The sequence below is a fragment of the Budorcas taxicolor genome, chromosome 7, assembly GCF_023091745.1.
Source record: "Budorcas taxicolor isolate Tak-1 chromosome 7, Takin1.1, whole genome shotgun sequence".
Lineage (NCBI taxonomy): Eukaryota > Metazoa > Chordata > Mammalia > Artiodactyla > Bovidae > Budorcas > Budorcas taxicolor.
This window is the reverse complement of record NC_068916.1, coordinates 4847723-4873857: the sequence shown is the minus strand read 5'-3', so window position 1 is coordinate 4873857 and position 26135 is coordinate 4847723. Positions and strand designations below refer to the sequence as shown.

Here is a 26135-nt window from a genome sequence, read left to right as displayed (position 1 = left end):
GTCTAGGGGACCCCCATACTTTCAGCCCCAGAAACCAGTCCACATGAGGCCCTGGGGGGGCCGTGACAAATTTCCACAAATGTAGTGGCTAAAAACAACAGAAATTTGTTCTCTCCTGGGATTGGAGGCTGGAAGTTCAAAATGAATGTGTGGGTGGAGTGTGCTCCCTCTAGAGGCCCCGGGGCAGACCCTTCCTGCTCCTGGTTCTCGGTGCCCGGGCGTCCATTGGGTTACGGCTGCGTCACCCCGGTTTCTGCCCCTGTGGTCAGGTGGCCACCTTCAGAGGTCTGTCTCAGATCACCTGTAATAACACTTGTCACTGAATCCAGGGCCCTAATCCAGTCATCTCACCTCAAGATTCTTGATTAATAACAACTGCAAAGACACCTTTTCCAGACAAGATCCCATTCTGAGATTCTGGACAGATGTGACTTTGGGGGGATACCATTCTACCCCCTGAAAACCCTGTGGGGTAAACCCAGGTACTACCGCAATTTGGCTGCACCACATGCAAGCCTGGCGCCAGTCCGTGCCACCAAGATGCTCCTAGGTCCTAACCCCCAAGAAGATTGCGTATATGAGGACTGTTATTTTAAGCCACTAGGGTTTGTGGAACTCGTCACCAGTCCATAGATAGGGCAGGGATCAACAAACTTTTCCCTTTCCCAGGGTTTTGAAACCCTGAATTCATCAGATGCCTCCCAAGACAGGTTGGGTCCCTCCCTCCTGCTGTCCTCTGTCTGGGGGTTGTAAGGGGGAGAAGGGCCCCCCAGAGAGAGGAGCAGACACCAGCCCTCTCAAACCTGGGGGTGAGTCCCAAGAGAACAGCTTCGTCCAGGTGGAGACGAGGGCTGCAGGGCCCCTCACAGTCTGTGACACAATCTGCGCCCAGACCCATGAGGGCCTGCCCCTCCTCCCTCCCTCCCCTCCCCATCAGCTTGCTGAGTGCCATGGCTACACACCCTGGTCAGCCTGGTACGATGATCTCCTGCTGGCTTCCTGGCCTCCAGCCAGACTGCAGGGACCACCATGGAAAGTGCCTGAGTCACTGGTGTCTTCCTGCCCCTCAAATTCCATGTCAGATATCTCTGTGGGTCCCCTGCCCTACAGCTTGCCACATACCATCCCCAAGTGGGGCCTCTCTCCCTCCCCTACTGACCTCATCTAGAAGTTAGAGCAGGGAGGTTATATAGGCACCAGGGACCCGCTAGCAGGCTAAGGAAGTCCATGAGCTCCTTCTCAGAATACGGTTTTATTACTACCTAGCATCAATGATGCACCATCAGAAACAGGTCCAGTTATCAAAAGTTTTAAGATTCTTGTGGCATGTGACTTCAGGGGCAACAGGTTTCTACGACCTTGATGAGGATGATGGTTTCCAAAATGTACCAAGTGCAGTTAGCACTTTCCGGACTGCACACATCCAGCGTGTCCTTCCGACTGTGTTCAGCTCCCTAATGCTGGCAGACGTGGGAATGGAGCCTTGCGCAGAAGGGGGCTCGAATGCAGCGCTGTAATTTCTGTCAGCCTCCGTTGCCAACACCAGAGATGAAAACGCTAGCTGCAGGCTGACCACCCCTGTAATCTCAGTTGAGCGGGGGACAGAAACGAGATTTCATGGTTCCTGCAACAGTCATGACAAGATGTAAAACTGTCTTGAGGCTTCTGTTGCTGACAACATCGTAGGGCCAGTGCATACCGCTATTTGGGAATGTCACCTATATTCAAAATGGGAGGGAATGGTGAATGTCAGTCAGAGGGTCCTAAAAAGACGTGCTTTTTGGCATCCCAGTGCGAAGCTCACTGAGAAGCACTCCCCGGACTTGCCTTACCTATCGTCTGCCCAGGTGTGAAGTGAGACCAAGAACCAGGTAAGAAACCTCTTTCCCAGTGAAGCTGGCCTTCTAGACAGCACTGCCATGCCCAGGAGAGCCGAGACGAGTATTCAAGAACTGCACATTCCCAGACAGTGCCCAGGAAGAGGGAGAAAAGCCTTGGGTAGGGAATGGTCCTGGGCTGTTCCTGTAAGCTGGGCCAGAGAGAGGATGCAGAGAAGGGAGGAGCCTGCGTGATATGGGGACACTGAGGCAGGAGTGGGTATGCTCAAAGAGTCTCACGGTGGAGAGGCCCCAGAGTCAGCCCACTCACAGGCATGGAACTGGGCCATGGTCCTCCCACTGAACCTTGACTGCTGTGCGGCTCTCGGTGGGCACATCCCTATGCCAAACACAGGCTTCTGACATAACCTAGCTGTCCCAACTCCAACCCAGGCCCAGGACAAGGGGACAGAATGGCCTGGGGACGGAGCAGGAAAATGGGCACGAGCATGGAGGCATGCAGGTGCTGTCCCAGGACCCACACCACCAGAGCAGCTGGCATAATCCCTGAAGCCTGCACCAGGAGGGACACGTAGGAGAGAGGGCTTTGAGGGCGGGTCCTAGAGAGGAAGGGCTCTGAGCTGAGCAGAGGGGAGGACTGGGTCCTCTCCACATCCCACCCGTATCTGGGACAGAAACCTGTCTCAGGCTCCCCTCTGGGCTCAGGGGTTCTTTAGAGGCCAGCTCACCAGGGGAGGGCAAGTAGGCAGAGACATCCCAAACCCCCCACCATCCCGAGAAATTTTTTAAGAGGATACAGTTTTGCAACTAGGTCCTGGGTGTTGAGTGCCTTAGTAAGTACTGAGCTCCCCATCACTTAGGAAAACAAGATAATGTTGCAGCCTACAGAGTCACTGAAGCTCCAATGTCTTCAGAGGCAGGGTGGGGACAGAGGAAGAGATGCTGGCAACAAACACGCTAGGATCTGAGATCCAGGGGCTCAGTTCTAACCGTGTCATCTTGGGTGGGCTCGCAACCTCTCTGACTGCCACTAGCCTGGCATAAATGTTGCCCGCCTCACAGGTGCCACACATAGAAGCTGCATGTGTTACTAACCAGGCTGGGGGGCTTAGAGGGTGTACTCATATTCCCTCTCCCTCCTGCCTCAGCTCCTTTGCTCTTTCTGGCACTTCTGTCCCTCCAACCACCCTTCCCAGGGTTCAGCATCCCTGTGTCTGACCTTGTCTCTGGACTCAGGGACCCCCTGAGGGGAGGAACTTAGCCCCAGCTCAAGCTGAAGGTGAGGATCTGGGCTGGGGGCTTTGAACCTGACAGTGGATGTGGCCATGGATGCTGGCAGGCCCTCTAGCCGGCTCACTCTGCCCTCTCCTGGCCAAAGATGGGCAGGTACACAGCTTTTCCATCCCTGCAAAGGGGACAGGGAGGTCCTGGTGGGCATTAGGGCCTCATTTTCCCTAGGCAATTGCCTAGTACCTCCTGGCTCTCTAACGTCTCCTGCCTGGGGCAGGGATCCTTCCCCTGATGTGCCCACCCTGGGCCCCCATACCTGTCTGGTCTGAAGACATCCTCTTTTCCTAAGTTGGGGGCCAGACCAGGAGAAAAGAATCAGGAAGAAGGTAAATTGGGTAACCTCGGGTTTACGTAGGAATCCACCTTATTTTTTAAAACTGTGTGTGTATCTTTCACATGCTCCTTCCTCTTTAAGGATGCTCCTGAGGACACAATCATTTGCAGGCATTCAGCTGTGGGTCAGTTCTCTAGGGAAGAGAGCCAGTAGCACCAGAAGGTTCTGTGCCCCTCTCTGGAGACACAAAACCCCGAGGGCACGTTGAGTGAGCACTGTGACGTAATCACAGCAAGGGGGAGGCGGAAGCTGAGGTGCACAGCACAGGCTAGGTCCTGCACAAATGACGAGGGCTGGGGGAGGCTGCGGCTCAAGCAGGAGTCTGGCTCACGAGATCTAGACCCCCTCTCGGAAGAGGAGGTCATCGGCGTTTGGTGCAGGAGGGCTGCCTGGGGGGTAGTGGGCAGCCCCAGGGAGAGCTGGTGAGGTCCCAGCCACCCCAGCGCTGTAAGGAGGCCCCAAGAGGAGTGTGTAGGTGGGGAGTAGAGGAGAGAGGCCCCTGGACCAAGAGGCAGGCCCCTAGACCAAGGCCCAGGTAATGACCTGCTTGGTGCTCTCCACAACATGCAAGATAGTGAGTGAAGGCTGCCCCAGCAATCTCACCGGTGCCTCCCGTCACAGCAGCTGGAGGATAGTACAGGAGAGAGTTCAAGCAGCGCAGGAGTGGAGTGATGGTACGGGGCTCGCGCCGGCAGGCCACAGTGAGTTCCCAAGCAGGGGGCCACACTAAGGCCCGAGACTGGAGAATGTGGAAAGGAACCACAGTAGGCCCCCTCTCCCTTCTGATCAGCTTAGGGAAGCTTCCCAGAGGAGGGGCTCCCCTGTGTCACCTGGACCCCGCTTAGATGGCACCCCAGGGCAGCGTTGCTCCCTGCCCGGGTGCTTGCTCCACCCGTGCTACTAGATGCCTTCTCCGTTTGATCTTGACTCTTGCTTCTCCAGGTCGCTCCACGACCGCGCACAGGACAGCGTGGGTCCCTGCGGTCGCCGGGCCTGAGGCTGGAGAGGGGAGCTGGCACCCAGAACCGCCGCCCCGGGACCGCAGGGACCGCCTGGGACTCAGTCTCTGCATCTGCCAAATGGGCTTGAGAACGCACCCCCGGGCAGATCACAGACAGGCGCGCGCAGGCGCAGCCGGACTCTGCCTGGGCTAGGCGCGCCGGGGGCGCGGGGGGCGCGCGCAGGCGCAGCGGGGAGCGAGGCGCCCTCCCCGGGCCGCGCGCCTACCCAAGGTCCTGTCCCTACCTCCCGCACGGAGTCTGCGCCTGCGCACCGCAAAGGGCGAGTGGGTGGGACTGCGGGGGGGACTGCCCCGTTCCCCAGCGTCCCCCGCGGCAGCAGGCACTGACGTGGCCGCCGTCAGAGCCGCCATCTTGCGGGAGCGAAACCAACGCCTGCCTCCGAGCAGCATCTGCGCCGCGGCCGCCGAGGGTGAGGCTGGGCTGGGGCCGAGGCGGGGGCGGGGGCCGAGTGGAGGCCCGGCGCGAGGTTGAGCCGGGGAGGTGAGGGCCGAGACAGGGGCCGAGGTGAGGCCAGGCCGGGCGAGGGGCGAGGTGAGAGCCGAGGTGAGGCCGGGCCGGGGGCCGAGGCGAGGCGGAGTCGAGGCGCGGAGCCACGGCCCGGCGGGCCCAGGGTCGAATGGAGGCCGGGGCTGGGGCGAGCCTAGGCCGGGCTGCGGGTTCAGGCTGGGCTGGGGGCCGAGGCGGGGCGGGGCAGGGTGGGTGCGGAATGCGGGGCCAGGGGTCTAGGCTGGGATGGGGGTCGAGTCGGGGCCGAGCTGGCGCGGGGGCTGAGTCGGGGCCGGGGAGGGGTTCTGTCTGGCCACCCTCTCACCAAGGCCCCCAGAGTGGCCGGGGCGGGCTCCCGGAAGTCCGGCCCGCACCGCGGGTGCTCCAGGAAGCCCCGCTTCTTGCTCCGCCTCCGAGGCCTCCTGTCTCGGGGTCGCAAGGACCAGGAAACTGAGGCCCGCAGCCCGGGACACGGCCAAGGTCACACGATGGCCAGGGTTTGAGCCCAGTTCCTGTTTGTTCCGAGGACAGAGCCGGCGAGGCCGGGCGGAGCCCCGGGTTCCTAGGCGCGTGCTGTGGCGCTTGGGTCTAAGTAGGAGCGCCTGTGGCCCAGGAAGCCCTCGATGGACGCGCCTACGGCTTTGTAGGGCTCCTTTAACCAAGATTGCTGCAACCCCGGGATTGCTTCCCGGGTGCCTTTGGCGTGGATTGGAATACACTTCCGAGCTGGTGAATCTTTAACCTACCTATAGAACGCGACCTGGCCGGAGGTGAGGCAGCCTCCCTAGCAGAGCGTCCTAACGCTTTCCAGTCCAAGCAGTTACGGACGGTAAAACAGTAGCTTTGTTAATAAGGCTTGGCAGTTAATTTCAGAGTACTTAAAATATTAGCTAACCAGTTGACCACTTTTGAGCGCTCAACAGAACACCAAGTTGCTGTTTCTAGCGAAATCGAGCGAAATTGCACAAGAAATCACTGGCAGGAGACGGGCAATTCAAACGCTTTGGGTGTCCCCGGAAGTCACTGTTGAGAACTGTGTAGTTGATGTGGTCGTAACTGATGTAGTTGGTGTTGGAGTGGTCAGCTCTTGGTCTTGTTTCAGAACTAGTGGTCAGCGTTTTTGTTTTTTTGTTTTTCCCCCCTGCTGGCTGTTTGCATGGTTGCTCTTGCGTTTTTGGCAGAGTGTCTGAAGGAGTGTGAGATGCCATGGCCTGTGCTGTGTCCTTGGGAGTTTTCAGAAACCATCACGAGTAGCCATAACTGGAAGAACTTTGAATGCATGGTGTGGCCGAGTCCAGGATTATGAGCAGTTGGGTGTGTCTGAAAGTTACAGATACGGCCACTCTGTTACAGTGTGCCATCCCTCCCGTAAAGGTTTTCTCTAGTTAATGGGTAGAATGTAATGTGCCTCTTCACTGGAAATGTCCTGTTGAAAACGAATCCTTGTCACTTGGGCATTACATATCTGTTTCCTGTGATGGCTAACTTCAGATACAAGTATTCAAAATTGCTACTTCAGAAAGATTTAAAATAGTTGGTTTGTATGATAGCTGACTCACATGCTGTCTGCTTATCATTGTAAGAAAGTTAGAAAGCAAAAACTGGTTCTGTGCTTCTCACAGTTCTGGTTTTTTAAACTGTGTGGTTTAGCTATTTGCTTTGCCTCTTGCGCAAGGTGAAGGGGCTGTTCAGACCTGCTAAGCCACCTTTTCCAAAGATCACGACAGGCTTGAAACTACAAGGTACACCTTGACTTTTCTGTTGACTTTAGTAAAATTTAGTATGGACCCTTGAGTTGATCTCCGTGGTCAAATGGCCTTAGGAATAAACCTAACAAAGTGGGGAAAACCCTTGTGCAAGTTCATAAATAGTATATTAACTTGGTTTGAGAGAGTTGAATCAATTTTCTTTAAATTCTTCAAATTGGATGTTGCCTTGATACATGAATTTAAATCTGCTCTTGATCACAGGTCAGGCTCACCGAACGTTTCTGTAGCCCTCCCGAGGATTGTGATCACTTACTGAGCTGGTGTTCAAACCCATCTAGCCTGTGCTTCCTATACCGCTTATGACCGTCTCTGTGCACAGCGTTCCATAGTCTCCCCTTTGACCTTCCAGCCTTTGTAGGGTTAGGAGAATGAAGGAAGTAAAATGCACATCTGTCAGAGGTTGGAAAAGAAACATGAAAAATTCCTTTCAGTTGGGATCTTAAAATTAGGTAAGAACTTAACCTCTTTTGTGATCTGTCTGCTCTTCATTGATGTGGATGGTATTAGAAATGTCCTCCTAGTACCATCTGAAGTGGTCTTTTGGAAACGTTTTTGACCTAACAGTGGGTTGGGTGTAATGCTTCCCACTGGCAAGTAAAGGAGGGCTTGGGAATGTGTGAGTGTGAGAAAGGGGGGTTGGTTAATTTCAGAGTGTGAGCCAAGGTGAGGGGAGTACTTCATCCTTATCCTTTGGTGATTGTTAAAAATTCTTTAAAATATAGCATCTGGTATAACTATACAGCTGTAACACTATTCTGGAAGGTACTCCAGCATTCTTAGATGGATCAGATGGCCTGATTAGCTAGAAAAAATGTGGCAGAATTTAACACAAATACATCAAAGCTCCTTATTCATAGGAGAGTCTCTTAGGCCCCCACCCAGTTCTTTCACATTAAGCTTCCTTATATGAGTGGGAAGAAATAGTGAAGCTATTTGTTGCAGGAACTAACCTCAATATTCCTAACAAACCCTTGTTTCCTGATTTTTGCATATGTTGGAGACTGAGCTCGGCAGCCTGTCATCGGCAAATAGGAAGAGAAGAATAGGACTTCTCACTGACTAAAAGAGACAGAAAACATACAAGGCAGGCAGATTTTTATACACATAGCACTTGGGAGTGATTCTCTTTAGGAGGCAGACTGTTAGTATACAGCATAAATTAGCAAAAGCCCCAGTTATGATCCACGCACATTTCCAGAAGTTAAAAATGTAGTGTATTTTAGAAACATTAATTAGTAAGTTTTTGTCCTCTGAAGGATGCTAGCAAGTCAGTAGAATTTGTCTCCGAAGAGCAAGTCATGTGTGAACTAGCCAGCGTCGTTCAGTTTGTGTTGTACGCCAGATTATTTTTGCAGTGCTGTCAGTTCAGTCGCTCAGTCGTGTCCGACTCTTTGCGACCCCGTGAACCGCCGCACGCCAGGCCTCCCTGTCCATCACCAACTCCTGGAGTTCACCCAGACTCACGTCCATCGAGTCCGTGATGCCATCCAGCCTATATGTGGGCGCTAAACAGAAAGTTTAGTGGTGCTAGGTCTCTGAGGCCCTGGAAATTTTTTGGCCTGAAGTTTTAAGTATCCTGTCAGCTTGACATAGGGACAAATGGCCAAGAAAACAATTTCAAGATTCTGTCTAAACTCATATGTGCAAAGTAGGAATAAAGGCAAAGTTAGATGTGCCAGCATTTTGAGCACAGGTTTCAGAATAAAGGATATCTCTAAAAATTGCTGCGAAGAGTACATTTTCCTGTGGAGCTTTCTATTATCTGTAGATGAGCGTGCGGTTCCTAACTCAGTGAATCTATTACAGTATCTTGTCAATTCTGGCGATGTACCTTTGCTTAAAATAGCTGCAGGTTTTAACACTTCTCTTCATCAGAGTGAGAGAGGCCTTGCGCATTCCTGAGGTGCATTCCTAGTCACTAGTTGCAGGTCCCCGAGGGCAGGCTTAGGGAGCAGACTGTGTGCACACCCCCTCTGTGGCATTGAGCATTCCTGAGCTGCACACATCTGCCCTGAGCAGCTGCCTGTCCCGAGTTTCCCCCTCACCGCAGTGTCAGAGAGAGGCTCGGGCTCCACCACACTCGCGTGTACTTTCACACCAGTGTGAGAGTCCTTGTGGACTTAATGGGTTTTTTTTTTCTGACAGACTAATTTTTTAGAAAAACGTGTGTGATTAATCTTTCTATTTTTTAATTCTTAAAGCCCTTAAATATTCTTTTATGATTCTTTTCTCCTTTCCTTGTCTGTGAATCTCTTGGGTGCTCAGGGAGGTGGCCAGTGGAGGAAGACAAGTAGAGATAGGGAGATGGGTGAGGGAAGGTGGGTGAGGGCCGGGTGGAAGGTGAGGGCGGCAGCAGCGAGTGGAATGGGAAAGCAGGCCCCCGGGGCCCGGAAGGAGCAGTGGGCGCTGAGAGTAGCTCGTCAGGCAGCTAGTCAGGCCTGTCCGGAGGACGAGGATGGGGAGGAGTGTCATGTGAGCAGAGGTGTGAAGGAGGGGCTCCTGTGGGTCTTTGGAAGAAACAGGAAGCTTCTCCCTTGCAAAGGAAAACAGCAGCAGAGGCCCTTGGCTGGGAGTGCACTTAGTGGTTTGGAAGCCTTGCTAGGAGCAGAGGAGGGGCGGGAAGCCTGCTGGTGTGTGCCAGTGCTCGTTGAAGGGGAAGCCCCACAGAAAGGGTATTTTGGAAATGTGTGGGATGATTTTGGGCTCTGTCAAAGATGGAAGGCAATACTGATATTTGGAAGCAAGGATGCATTCTGCATGACTTTCATGTAGGTGAAAAAGCTGTTTATATCTTAAACCTAATTCTGTTTATGTACAGGGTCAACTTGTGTGTGTATAGTTTTAATTGAAGGTGTGAGTCACTCAGGCGTGTCCAACTCCTTGTGACCCCATGAACTATAGCCCACCGGGCTCCTCTGTCCATGGGATTTCCCAGGCAAGAATACTGGGGTGGGTTGCCATTCTCTTCTCCAGGGGAATCTTCCCAACCCAGGGACTGAACCTGGGTCTCCTGCGTTAGAGTCAGATTCTTTACCATCTGAGCCACCAGGGAAGCCCTTGGTTTTAATGGATGTTTTGAGTTCTCCGGGAATGAAACTGCCTTGTAAATTAAGGGTGATTGTATTTGGTTCTTTGCAGAATCGTACCAAGAGTTGTTCTCTGTTTCCAGGTGGGGGAAGGGAAAAAAACTTGGTGGACACACCAGGCCTTGAGTGTCTGAGATGCTGCTGCATTTGTGGCAGTCTTCATTAGGCGGTTCTCTTACTGCCTCCCTTGAACTTGTGGTCATGACCAGTATTGAAGGTCACATTGTATCATGTGACACTGTCTTTCATTTCCCAGTTACATTCTAGTTGGGGCAGCGTGGGGTCTTTGCAGTCCAGTGAGTACGTTGGTTATGTTGTCTCCTAGCTTCCTTCTGAATGGTAGAGGTGATGCTGTGAAATGCATGGGAGTGTTGGCTCTGGTCTTTTCAAGGAACCTGAATTTGGTCTGATCTTTCCTAATAGTCCCCTCTTGCTGGCATCGAGAACACCTTGTGACGTGAAAGCTACAGGCTTTGGGAATGTCAGGGGGCGGGGGATAAGGTGGCCAGGACCAGGCACAGGCAGACAGTGATGGGGAAGCACCTTTCTAAAAAAGAGATGATGGGACTTGCCAGTAAACAGATTTGGGGATGAGAGGGACAGAGTGGGATTGTGGGTATCTCTGAGGTTTGGGTCTGAGAAACTGGGAGGAAGTTGCACAGGATTAAAGTGGGAAAGAGAGGGTCCTTTTATATTTGAGGATTATATTTTGATGGGAGATCCATGCATTGAGGGGGAAATAGGAGATAAGTCTGGAGATGAAAGGAAGGTTCAGCTGGGGTCCCCTATAGGGGCCTGCATTCTCCTGGGATTGCATGGCTGGACAGGGGCAGTGCTAGTGAGTGAACGCACCAGACACTGAGTCTTGGGCTGGTGGGGCCTCTGGTCGCCTGAGACGGGCGCCAGGGACTGCTGGGAGGCTTTCAGCAGAGGCTGGCGGGAGCAGATGTATGAATGAAATGTCCCTGGTCCAGGGCTGCCCCCAGTTTAAAATGTGAGCAGGGTAGGAGGAGGCCAACTGAGAGGGTTGCTGTGGCTGTTTGGGCCAATGAGAAGTTCACCCAGTCACATGGGCCTCCCAGGCAAGACCAGCGAGGGTGTGCTGAGTGCTCCCAGCTGGGGCAGCATCTCTGGGTGCTTCTAACCGGTCTCACGAAGGCGGGGCCGGCAGGGGCCGGCAGAGGTAGAGGACCTAACAGACTCTCCACCAATCACTGCTGCTCTCCCCTGTTTCCTCTCCTCTGGGAAGCCCATCCCTGAGAGGCAGGGCTGCGATCTTTTTTACATTTTGTTTTCAAAATGAAAGTTCTCTGCAGGCAAAAATCAGGTTTTGGAGATTGATTTAATCATTTTCAGTTCAGTCGCTCAGTCATGTCCAACTCTTTGTGGCTCCGTTAATCATTTTAGCTATTCACAAAGTTTTCTTGTTCTGAAAAAGCCTGGGGGTGGGGCACATCTGCCACTCTGAGAAACTTTGGGGAAGAAGAACTGGGCACTTTGACAAGCTAATAGTTGGTTGCACTTCCCTTTTTCTTCAAGGGTGTGGAAAGGGTCTCTGCAACACTGGCTTCCCTAGAGCCCTGCCCTCATGCCTGGAGAGGGCCCTGTGTCTGCACCGTAGGTGCGGGTGGCCTTTTTGAGGAGACACCACAGAGAACAGAAACCACAGAGGCGTCAGCACATCTGTGGGGATTACATAATTAGAGTAGAGTGACGAAAGCAGATTAATGTGAGTTATCTCACGACAGACTCCTGAACTGCCGTCTCTTTCTCATTCTCACAGGGTTGTGCTGTTTGACAGATGTGCCTGCTTTTTCTGTCAGGATCATGGGGACTGAGACTTCGGCAGCTGGAGATGTGTGTGTGTGCGCGCACGTGTGTGTGCGTGCGTGCATGCCCTTGCGTGCACATGCTAACGCTTCGGGGCCCAGTGTAACTGGATCAGTCTTTTTGACGCTTGACGAAGTTTACCATTGAGCTGAGGTTGGGAGGGTGAGCGTGTCACTGTCGCACTTGTGTTTCAGCGTCTGTCAGTTGGTCTCAGTGAGTGTGGAGCTTCTGTGTGCCCACAGCTGTACTCATCACACAGCTGCTCCTTAACGTGAGTGTGGTGACTGTTTGCCCCACCGTGTGTTGAGGGTGCGCTGAAAAACATAGAAAGGGAAGGACTTTTTCTTGGGAAAGGTAGCGTCTGAACTTGCCTTCAGAGGTTGAGTGAAGGGCTCGATGGGCATGACGTGGAGAATCAGTATGAAGAGGGGGCTGGGAGCGCAGCTAAGGTCTGAAAAGATGGCTGATGTGCAGATTAGGAAGGAGTTAGTGGTAGGGCACTTTTCAGGGCGTCTCGGTGGTTTAGGGGAAGATCCTCTGGAGGAGGGCATGGCAGCCCACTCCAGTATCCTTGCCTGGAGAAGCCATAGATGGAGGAGCCTGGCAGGCTACAGTTCGTGGGGTTGCGAAGAGTCAGACGCTACTGAAGTGACTTGGCACAGCACGGGTGGTGTAGAGTTGCCTGTAGTTTCTCATATCCTGCTTTGCATTTTAGTCATAAGTTGCTTTGTTTCCTCCATTTTCTGTTTAATTTGGTACACGTCTTTTTTTTTAATGTTTACTTGGCTGTGTGGGGTCTTCATCGCAGCTCCTGGGCTCCTTCGCTGTAGTTTGCAGGCTTAGTTGCCCTGCAGCATGTGATACCTTAATTCCCTGACAAGAGTTCAAACTCAAGTCTCCTGCATTGGAAGACCGATTCTTAACTACTGGACCACCAAAGCAAGTCCCTGTTGCACATTTAATGTTGTGAGGTTGATGCAAATTTATGTTTTGGGTCTTTTGATTTTTTTTTTTTCCTTCCAGGAACAACTTCTTGAGACTAAGTGTGTTTAGAGTCAGGGTGTATGTGCCCTGACTCCTAAAATAGGAGTTCTCGTCAGGGTCCATGGTGCTGGCTGCTCCATCGTGGAGGGCCCGGGTGCCCAGCACTGGTCTGCAGGACCTGCAAGCCATTCCATCCCACAGACAGCAAACTCAGATGGTCCTGCGTAGCTGCCGGGCACTAGGAATGTAGGTTTCCCCTGGAACCCCTCGAGTCCAGGGGCAAATCCAGGAGAAGAAATAGCAAGGAGCAGCCAGCGTCTGCTGCCAGGACAAACAGAGCCGTGAGGGAGGCTCCTGACGGGGCATCTGAGGGAAGCCTCGACTTGGAGGGATCACCCACTCGTTGTTTCACCCCAGTTGAAGGCCACATGATGTTTGTGTTCAGAGGTCCTATGTGGATATTGTTTTCATTTGAGCTAGATCATCTGGTTATTTGGTCTCATCTATAGATTTCAGGTCGATCTAAGTGTCTTTGGTAATGGACTTTGAGGATAGTTACGGGTTTTTTTTTTAAGTAGTAAAATAAAACTTAAAGACTATGGATGAGAAGGAACTGCAAAACCTAAACATGTTTATCAGCTAATGCTTTGACTTTTGCAGTTATTGAAAAGCAGGGTTAATTGCAGTTAACGCTGTTTCGACGTTTGCCTTGTGGTTCAGTGTGCCTGCTCCATTCGACACTGGACAGTGGCTGCTGAGTGCTCACGTTAGTGTGTACCGAGAGCCATATCTGTGTGAAGCTTATTTGTTGTTGTCATTTTAAGAATTTCACCTTGAATCTTAAGCTGGCAGAGAGGAATGTAAATTGAATTTCACTGCTTGCTCCTCCTAAGAATCAGACCTGACCGGAAATCACCTCCTTCAGCTTTGGGAGGCAACTTGCAGGGCACCTGGGGACCAGCCCTCCAGTGTCATTGTACTAGCCTTTGGGTTTCTGGCACTCACCCTTCTTTAGGGGCAGGAATTGGGGGTGACTGCTGCAGAGAGACCAGGTCTGGTGTCTAACTGATTGATTCCTGCAAAACATCCTGAAAGTTCTATTGTGAAAAACAAAAATCAGTCTCTCTTGGGAGCTTACCTTTGGATGCAGACGAGAATTACAGTGTTCTAGAATGTTTTTGCATGTTCTTTCATTATTATTTTTCTTTGTATTGAAAGTTCAGAGTCAAGGTAGGTGAAATGGGTGAAGGTGGTCAAAAGATACAAACTTCTGGTTGAAAGGATAGATAAACCCTGGAATGTAAGGTACAGTATGGTGACTGTAATTCACCATACTGTATTATATATTTAAAAGTTGCTAAGAGAGGAAATCCTAAAAGTTCTCATCACAAAGAAAAAAGAGTGACTGTATGAGGTGACAGAAGTTAACTAAACTTTGTGTGGTGATCATTTCACAATAAATACACATATCAGATCATTATTTTGTACACCTGAATATAATACAGCCCGTTCAGTCAACCTAATTATATCCTTTGAGTGTCAGTCTGAATATTCTTCCTTCTGAATATTCTGTTCTTGATCCTTAGCTTTGTCACAGTTGTGTTAGGCCTGTAAGGCATATCTACCTATCATCAGTATTGGGATGTTCAGTTCCTACACTAATTTTCATAAAATAGTGACGATACGTGGTGGTCTACTCAGTTGCAGAAGAATGGCAGAGCTGCAGGAGTGGAGTAGTTCCGCAAGGCTTTATTTAGTTGATGTGCTGGGACCCCAAGTTGATGTACAAAAATCAGTTTGTAGCAGACAGTAATATGGGGTCATATCGCTTAGGGAAGTAGGGGACCTTCCCCTTCAAAATTAAATCCTACATGTCAGAGATAGATTAGGCTTTTGAGTAGTTGATAATCTAAGCACATTCATTCTGCTAAAAGAATAAATGAAACAGTTAAAGAAAATGTTTTATAATGTATATCAATTCCTCAGGAATTTCCTCACTTTATTAATTTTTCTCAAATTACATATTAAAACTGACATTATGAACTGTTGAGCTGTACTTACACCTAATAAACTTCTAAAAAAAAGGGTAAAATGAAAAAAAGCTCTGGCGTCACCTAGCTTGCTCATTTGAGTAGGGGAGACCCATGGGACCTCTTATTTACAGAGGGACCAGAGCAGCCTGTCCCAGGCTGAAGCACAGAACAGAAAACACAGGGTTTGTTTTTGTTTTTGTTTTTTCCCTTCCCGGGTCACACTTTTATTTCCCAAGGTTAGTGATTTATTCTTTTTAATGATTCTCAGTAGATTGGGTCATCTTGATATTCGCTGTTACAGAGATTCTGTTAAATAAACCAGCTCCTAGCCATTTCAGAAAATGTGACAGATTTTCCTTCTGCAGAAGTAAGCTGCACAACTTTGTAGGGGCGGGTTTCCCTTGTTCATCCCGAATCCTCTGAGATTTGTTAGGAGATGCAGCGGGCACAGGTAGAGGTCGTGGAGATACATATTTCTCTTTAACAGCTATAAACCAGTTACTCTGGATTCATTTACTGGCGTGGAACAGGTGTAAACTCACCGCTACATTTTTTCCCTCCCTCTCCTGGCTTTCCTCGGGCAGCATCTTGTTTGGCCTTGGCCTGTAGCCTAGTAGTCTTGGCGGACAGGAATGTAGCCAGCCGGTTGTGTCCTGTTCTTTGCTATAGTGTTGAACCGACACCCAGTCTTGTTTCTGGTCCTATGAGAAAAAGGAAAAAAATGTTCTTAAGGGGCTGCATCTGCTCAGAGCTTTCTGTCTCAGGAAAGAGATGGTCTTTTATTACTCTCTTTATGAGCCAGCACAAAGGTGCAAACTCAGGCAGGTGCAGGGAAGTGATCTTTTGAGAAAGTCAATGTCTTCACTGCTTACAAATACGATCATTACCTGAACCTGAAAAACAGGTTTCTGCCTGAGTGCAAAGGATCCTGGTGGAGGAAGGGGTGAAATAGGCTTAGGCTGGATGTCCTAAAAGTTAGACCTGTATGGAGAGGCCACAGAACAGCTCTTGTGGTCACTGTTGAGCCTTCCACTGCGACACATACTGTGTTAGATCAGGAGCTGGCAGGGTCCCTGGACCAGGTGCAGGGCGGATATAGATAGATGGCTGGTATAGGGGAGAAACCAGGTGCTGTGTGTAGCGTCTCCTGAGTTCCTGTGCCGTGTGCTCAGTTGCTTCAGTTGTGTCTGATTCTTTGCCACTCTGTGGACTGTAGCCTGCCAGACTCCTCCATCCGTGGGATTCTCCAGGCAAGAGTATTGGAGTGGGTTGCCCTCCTCCAGGGCATCTTCTTGACCCAGGGATCAAACCCACATCTCGCAGGCAGATTCTTTACCATTGAGCCACCAGGGAAGCCCAGAGTTCTGCTCACCCCCATCTAGGTTCAGCCACCAAAATACATGGCCCACTTGCCCTTTGGGGCTGCAGGAGTTGGGTAAGTTGAAAAACTGTGTGGAGGAAAGGGACCAGATTGGTAATTAGGGCCCAGCAGACTGCAGGGCCAAGGCAGGCCAGGGACTGTGAGTGGGCAGACACGCTGGGCTGGGTGGGAGGAAGAGGAGGCCCCTGGCCTGCTGTGGCTGACTGCATCTTCAGGCTGACCTGCGGTGCGGGCTTGCTGCTGGGCCCAGTTCACCTGGAGTGCTCCATCAGTCCCATGTAGGGGCTGGGGAAGCATAGAAAACAGTTTCGCTCCTCAGTGCCCAGGTTTCTGTGTCAGTTTGTATGAGCTTAATGCTAAAACAAATGGAGACAGCGGTCTTCCAGCCTGCTTCACAGGGATCGCCCTTTCTCGCCTTACTGTTCTGAGTAGGGTGCTAATCCGGTCTCTCAGTATGTCAGCTTTGGACGCTTGAGACCACAAGTTCTGTCCTTGGCTTCCCAGTACCCACAAGTGCCAGTCAAAGTGTCATGACTAAATAAATGTTATTCACTGCTGAGTCAGGTGGTGACTGGCTTATTATGTTTTCCTGCAGGAAATCTCAAAATGACTTCATTTTCATCCTTGGGTTTTTTCCTGGGTGTTTGTCATTATTTTTTCCCAATCCCCTTATAATTGCCACGCCCCGTGTTTAAACCACATAGGAAACGTGTTCCTCTTTTCCTGGAGCTCTCCTCCTCCCCGGGGCTGCTGCTCAGGCCTTCCTCTGCCTCCCTCTGTCACCTTGGGCGGCAGCGGGGAGTGTTGCCCTTGCCTGTGGCAGCCTGCAGACGAGGCGCGTGTGAGACTTTGCACTGGTGACCTCTCTGTCCTGCCCTTTCACTGACCCCATTCTTTGGTTGACACAGAACTGCAGATGGGAAGCAGTGTTTGTGTCTTTCTTTGCCGGGGACAGGTTTAGGTTCGCCCCGTAATTGAGGGAAACACACAGCCTTCCTCGCTGTGTCCCCCACTAGAGTGCGCGTTCACTACAGCTGATGAGCCTACGTTGGCACACCATCATTCAGAGCCCATACTTGGTCTTGGGGTTCACTCCTGGCATTGTGCGTTCTCTAGGTTTGGACAAATGTGTCATGGCGTGTATCGGCCATTGTAGGGTAGTCTCACTGTCTAAAAGTGCCCCATCTCTACCTGTTCATCCTCCCTTCCTCCTAACCCCTCAGAGCCACTGAAAGGATCTTTTACTCTCTCCACAGTTGCCTTTTCCAGAATGTCACGTAGTTGGAATCATACACTGTATAGTATTCTTAAATGGGCTTCTTTCACTCAGTGCACATTTATACTATAATAATAATATACACTTATCTGTATATTAGCACTTTTCTTTTAGTGTTGAATAACATCCTGTTGTTCGGATTTACCGAACAGTTTATCCATTCACCTATGGAAAGACATCATGGTTGCTTCCAGATTGTGGCAATCATGAATAAGGCTTGTGAACATCAGTGTGCAGGTGTCTGTGTGGTTGCTCGTTTGCAGCCACTTTGGGAGCATGAGGGCTGAGTTTCATGTTCAGAGTCTTTTGTAAGAAACCTCCAAACATTTTTCAGAATGGCTGCTCTTTCTTTCATGGGATCATGTCTTTGGTGGTGTGTCTGAAAAGTCATCATCATACTCAGGGTAGATGTTGGTCTTCTGCGTTGCTCCCGGTCTCCGTGTTCTGAGGCTCTTGTGTGTGTGGATTTTTTTCACGTTGGTTGTGAGCTCCGCCGTGTCTGTCCTGACGCCCTGTTCTTGTCTGATGGGCTCCACATCTCCACCACGTTGGTGCTAGGGCTGTGTGTGGCTTGGGGGTTCTGTTTGTTTACTTTTCTTTTTAAATTCTCTTCTGTCTTGCTTCTCTCCAAATTCTTTGTTTCAGTCAGTTCCACTGGGGGCTTCTTACAGGGAGATAGGGGCATGGATGTTTGGGGGCCTCCAGGTGTAAGAGTTCAGTCCCGGCCTTGAGGCCTCTATGTCTCGTGTGCAGGTCTGTGGCGGCAGGGTACCTCCCTGTTGATCTCACCATAGTCCTCTGTTTCCAGAACAGTGCACCCTGTGCCCTCCTCTGACTGGAGAGCAGAGTGAGGACCCCTGGTTCAGTTGCTCCAGAAAGGTCGCCTGGCTCTCCTGCAGGGCTGAGGATGATGCTTGGCCAGGGCCAGACCCCACCAGAATTGCACCTGCTCTCGGTCCTTTTGAGTCAGTCATGACTTTTACTTCTTTATTGGTAATGACTTCAGAAATAAGCTGAGATAAATATGCGTTCAGTTCATTCTGTTTTCCATAATTTATCATCCTCTATATTTAGGAAAAGTGGTTGTCTGCCGAAAAGGAAATACCATAGTAAAGATCTTTTTAAATGTTAATTTTATAAATAGGTAATATTATTCAAAACCAAAAAGAACTGTAAAATGTTGAAAGAGCACTGAGGCCTGCTAGAAGGGGCTCCGCTGGATGCCCCTAAGGCCATTGGCGCATCTAGGTCACAGTGGAGCGGCGGTCTGACCCACTGAGCAAACTGGGAATTCCCAAGCTCACACCGTGTCAGTATATGGAGGAGAGAATGGTGGTTCCTTGGGTAGAAGGCTAACTAATGCTGGAAGGAATGACTGTAGAAAACCACCATTTGAACAGTCCTGATGGCAGTAATTCAGCCAGGAAATGTCAGCAGCATGCTGAAACTAGAGGGTGGAAGTTGGATGAGGAGCGGAACGTGTACATAGTCCCCAAATGCTCCCTGACGGCTAAGGCAGAACGGAGCTCACGATGGAGACCTGGCAGCTCCACGTGAGCCTGTCATCAGAGTTGACGTGGGGTGGTGGGGGTCTGGGGCACACCCCCTACGTAGAATGGAGGGGGGAGTGCCTGTGGCCGGCCCATATCTGCGTTCTCCATGGAACTGGCCTCTTACCCAAGCAGTATCCATCCAAAGTTCAAACACTGGGAAGCTCATAGTTACTTCTGGGGGGTTAGGTATGCAGGGCAAGACTCCTTCCCAACCTCAACAATAGCCTCCACCAGCACCCTCCCAGTGATCAGGTGTGAGCATCTCCCATCAGCTAAGAGCAAGCTCTCTGTGGTTGATTTGGTTTTCTGTCAACACTCGCACAGAATCTGCCCAGTTGAAGGCTGCTCAGCCCTCCACAGCTTGACTTCACCTTAGGTGCTAAGTCCAGATTCCTAAGCATTTGAGAAAGTGACTGTTTTTTTTCCTAAAGCCCTGTTTGGAAATAAAACAGTTGAAGGATGAATATACTGAGTGTGGAGAGGTCATATGTGGGTCTTCCAGTACAGGAGATCCCCACCTCTGTGATCACTTACCCCTTCCTGCAGGTCTGGGTGTCGGGGCCTGGGCTCGGACCTGGGGTCCAGTCAGCTCAGTGGCTGCTCCCAGTCTGCTCTGCTGAGTGAGGCGAGCTGGCGGGGGGTGGGGGGCGGTGCAGACACAGCACACGTGCTCTTCTGCACACTCGTGGCTGCACCACGCAGGCCGCCTCTCCGACCAGCGCTGACCACAGGTCTTGGCAAGGTGCTCCCTAACGTGGCCATGCTGTGGGCTCACCCTTGGACTGAATACTCTTGGACTGAGCAGCAGGTGTGCTGCTCTTGAGCCCTGGGTGTTCTCACTCAGCCAGTCCTGCCTGCAGGGTGTGCTGAGCTCTCAGCTTGTTGGGAAGGGCTGGCTCCTGGTCTTGGCCAGGGCCCTCCTAGGTTCTCAGGTGTTAGTTGTCTTACCATTGAACTCTGCTTCATTGAGACTTGGGGCAGTTGGGAGACATGGTAGGGCCTTGAAGTGGTTGTTTCTGGCCCCTTGAAGAACTCTGCATTAGATTATGGAGAGTCTAGCATTCATTTGAAAGCCACACTACTGCACCCCAGAGTGGCAAGTTGAAGAACTTAGAGGTAAGTTGCCCTAAGGCCTTGGTTATAAGTTCCTCAGATAATGGTAGCAGCTGCTTCAATTCCAGTCAGCCTTGTTCTAAGATTCCCATATGCTGCCTTGTTAGGGTGATTTAGAGGCTCAAGAGGTAGGTGGGCAGGACTGTTTTCTTTTGGATAGGAACCAGAATTTCATCAGCTTGTGAGATAGGAGGAGCTGCCTCAGCCTGGCTCTGGGTGAGCGGTCTCTGAGCTGCTCCTGCTTGCCTGGCCCTGGGCAGCACAGAAAAAGACCCCAGGACTCCTTGTTCCTGCAGGTTTCTCTGGCCAGTGTTGCCCCCACCGGTGTGCAGCATGGGGAATATCTTTGCAAACCTCTTCAAGGGCCTTTTTGGCAAAAAAGAAATGCGCATTCTCATGGTGGGCCTAGATGCTGCGGGAAAGACCACCATCCTGTACAAACTGAAGCTGGGTGAAATCGTGACCACCATTCCCACTATTGGTGAGGACGCTGGGCCTTGGGAGGCTGGGAGGTGGTGGTGGCTCTGGGGATAGGCTCACCCAGGTCTCTTCCAGGCTTCAACGTGGAGACCGTGGAGTACAAGAATATTAGCTTCACTGTGTGGGACGTGGGCGGCCAGGACAAGATCCGGCCTCTGTGGCGCCACTACTTTCAGAACACACAAGGTATGAGTGAGCTACCCCATTACACGCCTCAGGAGTGGGGCTCGGGGTGTCCCAGGTGCCTGCAGTCACGCTTACTGTCCCCTCTGCAGGTCTCATCTTTGTGGTTGACAGCAATGACAGAGAGCGTGTGAATGAGGCCCGCGAGGAGCTCATGAGGATGTTGGCAGAAGACGAGCTCAGGGACGCCGTTCTGCTCGTGTTTGCTAACAAACAGGTACGTGTGACTGAACACCCTGTGTGCCGGTGGGGGTGCGCGTCAGGCAGCCAGCCTCTCAGGGCTGGAGGTCTGAACGGGGGGCCACAGGTCAGGTGGAAAGGGTTCCATGCAGCCCCCCTGACGCACGCCTGCTGCGCTGCCACCCCCAGGACCTCCCTAATGCCATGAACGCGGCCGAGATCACGGACAAGCTGGGCCTACACTCTCTGCGCCACAGGAACTGGTACATACAGGCCACCTGCGCCACCAGCGGGGACGGGCTTTACGAGGGACTGGACTGGCTGTCCAATCAGCTCCGGAACCAGAAATGAGCTGTAATCCTCTCTCCTCCCCTCTCACTCCCTCCTTCTACCCTCGCTTTACTCTCATGTGGCAAACGTGCCCCTGTGGTGTGAGTGCCAGAAGCTGTCTCCATGGTCGGTCACAGTGTGCTTCACCATGCTGTAAATGTGCAGACGCAGCCTGCAACTGGGTTTTTATTTAATGTAAATAGTTTTTGTTTCCAATGAGGCAGTTTCTGGTACTCCTATGCAATATTACTCAGCTTTTTTTATTGTAAAAAGAAAATCAACCCACTGTTTAGTACTGAGAAGGGATTTTAGGCACACGGGTCATCCAGGAGTTGTGTGTCAGACAAGCCCAATACTCCTCCTCTGGGCTTTAGGTCTGTGTTGAGATCCATTTTGGTGGTTGGTTTTTAACCCAATCTCAGTGCATTTTTTAAAATAGTTACAAATACAAAATAAGGAGAACACTTGAACACACAGAAGGGAGAAATGTGCCTAATGTAGGTTCTGCGGTGACGGCCTGAGTCCAGTCCACCGGTGGTCTCTTTCCCGCTGGGAACATGACGCGGGGCAGAACCAGCCGTGATACCCATTCTGCATGGTCACAGTAGGGTCCCTGTGATTCGCTCTGTCTCGGGTCCTCCCACACCCCGTAGCGTTTGTGCTTGTATTTGTGCATACGTGGCCGCCCAGGAGATGGGGTGGAGGCTGCAGCCACCGTTCTCAGACCCCTTGGAAGAACCCCGGCCTTTTCTCGGGTCAGCATGGGCACTTTGGTTGGAACGCCCTGGCTGGAGCGGGAGCCCTGCAGTCCCCCTGCTTGCCTGCTCCGGGCTCTCTGGGGTCTCACCAGCAGGAGTGCGGGTGGTCATCCTTGAGCCCCAGCCCCTCAGAGCCCCTGTCTACATGTGCTTTCACTCCCTCAGCCTGCAAGGGTCAGATTTGCCATTGAAAATGATAACCTCTACTTTTTTCTTTTGTATTTTGATAAACACTGAAGAAGCTGGAGCTGTTAAACTTTATCTTGGGGAAAACCTCAGAGCTGGTTTATTTGGTGTCGTGGAACCTCTTACTGCTTTCAATACACAATTAGTAATCAACTGTTTTGTATACTTGTTTTCAGTTTTCATTTCGACAAACAAGCACTGTAATTACAGCTATTAGAATAAAATCTCTTAACTATTTCATGGCTCTCCTGTGTTTGGGTGCCCCTGACAGCCTGCCCTCTGGGAGCTGGGCAAGGACAGCCTCTTCTTCCTCACTTAGTGAGGGCCGCATGGCTCTGCCTTGCCCCATTCTCGCTCTGCTCATCCCTTCCCTGCCCACGCCCCCACCTTCACTTTGCCGTGGTCCGGTGTGAGTACGTTCCAGTGCCCTGGTAGTAACCACCTCGTTGGTCTCATTGCTGGCAGTCCAGCCCCCTGGTCCCAGGCTTTGCAGTGCCCAGTCATGAGAGGGACAGCAGGGTCACCATATAGGGTGTGCCCCAGGGGCCAGGGCCAAGCGTGGTATGGAAGAGACCCCCCCACACACACCCTTCCTAACATCCACTCTCTCTGGTACCCCCAGGCCAAACAGCTTGTCCTCTGGAGGGGCAGGACAGTCTCCAGTGTTGCTGCCTCAGTAGTTGACACAGGCCTGGCTGGGTGATCTGTGTCTGTGCCGTAGACCTCCTCCCACTTTTGCGGGGGTCGCCCCTCTGACCTGGAGCCCTTCTTGGGACCCTTGTTTTCCCCACTGGGCGGCCTTTGGTAGGCCAGAGTCCAGGTGGCCTTCCCCCAGGAGGCAGGCTCCACCCTAGTCATCTCTAACAGGTTGATAACCAGTGCCGATTGCCTTTAAGACAGAGTTGCTTTCAGTTCTCATTTCTTTTAAAATCAGCAGCAAAACAAGAACCTCGGTAATGAATCCAGTCTAGGTTTTGTCTTTATTCCAGTGTGGTTTGTAGGATGTTTTCTTTTTTTCTATGGATGGCAACATTGTATGTGTGCCTTCAGCCTTGGAGGTGGCTGGGTGGAGGGACCCAGGGCCTTTACAGCAGGCAGGGGGGCAGGGGTGGGTACGTGTGGGACAGTGGTTAGAAGATCTTTGGTGGCCGAGGAAGACAAGGGTGGCTGCAGGTACAAGTCTCCTTCCCCAAGATCTAGATGCCCAGCCCGACTGCCCCCTTCTAGCACGGTCACCTGCTTGCAGCTGAGCACCTTTTGGTCCCTCCGCCCTCCCTGCTGACCACACATAATCCAGGGCTCTTGGTACACCTGAAGTAGATGCAGGGGCCAGGCCAACAGGGGACCCCAGGATGCTGACCACCAAAAGGACAGTGCCCCTCAGTGTGACTGCAGACAGCCTTGCTGGAACTCCCAAGATTTACCGCATTTTCACACGTCACTTTCTGTTGTGACACACAGCAACTTTCCTTTTAGTATAAGACACTTTCCCCTTAAAATAAGTTTATTTAAGTACAAAGAGTGAGTCAATACAAAGAAAAATAGAAGTAGCCATACTGGACCACAACTGAGCCTCCAGTATTCTGGCCTGGAGAATTCCATGGACAGAGGAGCCTGGCGGGCTATAGTCCATGGGGTCGCAAAGAGTTGGACGTGACCGAGGGACTTGCAAGCCTCTGTGGGAGCCTGGGGTAACCCCCACAGGCCAGTCCTCCAGACCCCGGGGCCTCAGTCGCTGTCGTGCCTGCGCTTCTTGCAGCAAGTTGAAGAGTCGGAGTCATGCCTAATGAGACCGCGAGATGCCTGGGGTGAGGGGCTCGGCCTGCCAAGCACACCCTCATCTCCACCCCCAGGCAGCTGCACCTACTGGGTGGGAGCAGGGGGCGCTGAGGAGCCCAGCCTTCTCCCATGCTCCTTTTCTTTCTTTCTCTTCTCTTTCTTGTGCCTCTTCTTTTTCTTCTCTTTCCTGCTCTTCCTGTGGCTCTCAGGACTACAGGGGGAGTGCACGAGTGCCAGAAGCCTCTGGGGCTTTGGCGGGTCTAGGCCGCAGTAGCCACTGGCCACGTGTAGCCATTTTAGCCTCAAGTCACTAAGAATAACTCAGTACCACGTGTGGCTGGCGGCTACCGTGAGCAGCACAGACACGACTATGGCAAAAAGTCTGCAGGACAGCACCTACCTGACAGCCTCATAGCTGCTTCCAGCCCTCCCACTGGGATGCCCCTGCACTCTTGGGGCCAAGTGCTGACACCCTCCAGTGCCCCTGACCCTGCTGCAGGTTGGTGGGCAGCCAGGAGCTTTCCCTAGGGCTCACTGTCCCCCAAGGCTCCTCAGAAGAAAAACGGGGCTGGAGCTGGGAACCTGACTGGAGAAGCAGCCAACATGCTGAGAGAAAGCAGTTCTGTGCCCTGGGAGGGGAGAGGGGGCTGGGGGCGGCCCTTACCCCGGCTCCACCTTCTCTGACGGCTCCACCTTCTCTGACCGAGGCTTCTTCTTGGCCAAAGCCAAGGAGGTCCCTGGCCGACTGCTCTCCACGCGGTGGTGCTGCCAAGAAATGCCACTCTGGGGGCGTGCAGGGTGCCCCAGCATACCGACAGGGAAGAACCAGCCAGAAGCTGGGAAGGCCTCCCCAAGGGGAGATGGCCTGCCTCGTGGCCCTCAACTGGAAGAGGCGCTCAGACCGACTCCCACCCCACCATGAGATCCCAGCATATTTGGGAGTAATTACCGTGAATACCGAAAGCCCCAGCTTAGCGGCCTCTTTGTCTTCCCGGGACAGCGCCACTCGCCCTACAGAGCCACTGCGGGGGGCGTGGGTAAAATACTCTATGGTGAAACATCCCCACGACAAGGGCCACCCCCCATCCCCAGGCCTCCCTAGAGAAGTGGTTGGCCTAGATGACCCGTACTGGTTTCCACCTTAGGCAGCTGACAGTGCCAGGCCCCAAGAAGCCGCACCCTCGAGATTTCTGGGGCTCCCGAGGACCCCCCGGCCCCGCACCTGGAGCTCCCCAGACCCAGAAGCCGGTCCACTCCTTTCTCGGGGTCACCACCTTCCCGCTTACAAACTTCGACAAAATCCTGTGGAGGGGAGTGCAAGTGCTCGCTGGAGAGCGGGATCAGGCCCCTCCCCAACCCAGCCCCACCCTCCAAAAGAGCCCATCTCACCTCCTTGCTCAGGCCGGTGGGCTGCTTCTTTACGTTCTTGTAGCCTCTGCGGGGGCCGCGCGTGAGCTTCAGGGAGCGGCGAGCCTTGCCTCGCCTCTTCCCTCAGCCACGCCGCGGTCCCACCCAACCCCGCCGCGCACCCACCCAGAAGTAACACCCCCCCTCCCCCCCGCCCTCCAAACTGCCTCCCCACTCAAGCTCCGGAGGCACTCACAGCGCTGCCATGAGCGCCTCCTGTTCCGCCTGCCTCACAGCCGCCAATTCCTGCTCCCGGCTCAGCCCAGCGCTGTTCGCCCGGCCCTTGGCGTACCAAGTGAGGTCACGGCCCTTCTGCCAGCGGCCCACCGGGGCCATCAGCGAGTTGCCTGCGGGAACAGAACGCCAAGCCCTCCGCACGGCCCGCGGCTCGGCGAACCCACAGCCCGCGAGCCCCGGGTCCCTGCGCCCCACTCACCCAGGTAGTTCTCCCTCTGCTTGTCAGTCTTCACATCCTCCCAGCTGAACTGGTCCTGCCCGCCGCGCACGCCGCCCCGGCTGGAGCCGAACATCGTGGTAAAGTGCAGCCCTCTCCCCGGGATTCCGGTACCAAGGCCCTACAGGTCCCAGCTCCCGCTCCCCCGTCGCACACGGTGACGTCACGCCCGCGCCAACCCCGCGCGCTTGCGCAGTCCCCCCTCCCGCCCCAGGCGTCCTAGCCAGAGCGCCTGCGCACTGACGCGACACAGCATCTGCACTAGCGAGAAGCGCGGCGGCTGTACCTGAGCGTCGCGCTGCCACGACCGACAAGTTTATAAATCATATTAGGTGGGTGACGCCCCAGAGGCACAGTTCCCATTGCGTGCCGTGTTCCCGGGG

At 52.6% G+C, this 26135-nt stretch overlaps 4 protein-coding genes across 5 annotated transcripts in view; 2 read left to right on the top strand and 2 right to left on the bottom strand.

Moving 5' to 3' along the window:
* GUK1 (guanylate kinase 1) overlaps positions 1-26135 on the top strand; it is a 45540-nt gene that overhangs the window by 5830 nt on the left and 13575 nt on the right. The window lies entirely within an intron of this gene.
* LOC128050375 (translation initiation factor IF-2-like) lies at positions 4613-7013 on the bottom strand. Its single transcript, XM_052642615.1, has 3 exons — positions 6952-7013; positions 5296-5392; positions 4613-5152 (listed from the first exon to the last, which is right to left on the bottom strand). The coding sequence occupies exons 1-3, from the start codon at positions 7011-7013 to the stop codon at positions 4613-4615; spliced, it is 699 nt and encodes a 232-aa protein (XP_052498575.1).
* ARF1 (ADP ribosylation factor 1) lies at positions 4798-22347 on the top strand. The gene is made up of 5 exons (XM_052643894.1): positions 4798-4893; positions 20292-20476; positions 20551-20661; positions 20751-20875; positions 21028-22347. Exons 2-5 carry the CDS (start codon positions 20329-20331, stop codon positions 21187-21189), a joined length of 546 nt encoding a protein of 181 aa, XP_052499854.1. The 5' UTR covers positions 4798-4893; positions 20292-20328; the 3' UTR covers positions 21190-22347.
* Positions 23608-25894, bottom strand: C7H1orf35 (chromosome 7 C1orf35 homolog). 2 transcript variants are annotated; one of them, XM_052643892.1, is made up of 8 exons: positions 25735-25894; positions 25495-25645; positions 25281-25326; positions 25114-25193; positions 24841-24913; positions 24556-24656; positions 23980-24102; positions 23608-23895 (listed from the first exon to the last, which is right to left on the bottom strand). In XM_052643892.1, the coding sequence occupies exons 1-8, from the start codon at positions 25826-25828 to the stop codon at positions 23841-23843; spliced, it is 723 nt and encodes a 240-aa protein (XP_052499852.1). In that variant the 5' UTR covers positions 25829-25894; the 3' UTR covers positions 23608-23840. The 2 variants fall into 2 exon arrangements, with proteins under 2 accessions (XP_052499852.1, XP_052499853.1); XM_052643893.1 differs by lacking the exon at positions 23980-24102.

What these genes read in the sequence shown, in the direction of transcription:
- C7H1orf35 (XM_052643892.1), bottom strand. Translation starts at nt 25,828, where the DNA reads ATGTTCGGCTCCAGCCGGGGCGGCGTGCGCGGCGGGCAGGACCAGTTC. An exon ending in GCAGAGGGAGAACTACCTGG is followed by an intron (nt 25,646 to 25,734) that starts GTGAGTGGGGCG and finishes CTGTTCCCGCAG; the next exon opens with GCAACTCGCTGATGGCCCCG. An exon ending in TGGGGCTTTCGGTATTCACG is followed by an intron (nt 24,657 to 24,840) that starts GTAATTACTCCC and finishes ATTTCTTGGCAG; the next exon opens with CACCACCGCGTGGAGAGCAG.
- LOC128050375 (XM_052642615.1), bottom strand. Translation starts at nt 7,013, where the DNA reads ATGGGTTTGAACACCAGCTCAGTAAGTGATCACAATCCTCGGGAGGGC. An exon ending in GAGGGCTACAGAAACGTTCG is followed by an intron (nt 5,393 to 6,951) that starts GTGAGCCTGACC and finishes ACCCCGAGACAG; the next exon opens with GAGGCCTCGGAGGCGGAGCA. An exon ending in CGGCCACTCTGGGGGCCTTG is followed by an intron (nt 5,153 to 5,295) that starts GTGAGAGGGTGG and finishes CTCGGCCCCCAG; the next exon opens with CCCAGCCTGAACCCGCAGCC.
- ARF1 (XM_052643894.1), top strand. Translation starts at nt 20,329, where the DNA reads ATGGGGAATATCTTTGCAAACCTCTTCAAGGGCCTTTTTGGCAAAAAA. An exon ending in GACCACCATTCCCACTATTG is followed by an intron (nt 20,477 to 20,550) that starts GTGAGGACGCTG and finishes GGTCTCTTCCAG; the next exon opens with GCTTCAACGTGGAGACCGTG. An exon ending in TCGTGTTTGCTAACAAACAG is followed by an intron (nt 20,876 to 21,027) that starts GTACGTGTGACT and finishes TGCCACCCCCAG; the next exon opens with GACCTCCCTAATGCCATGAA.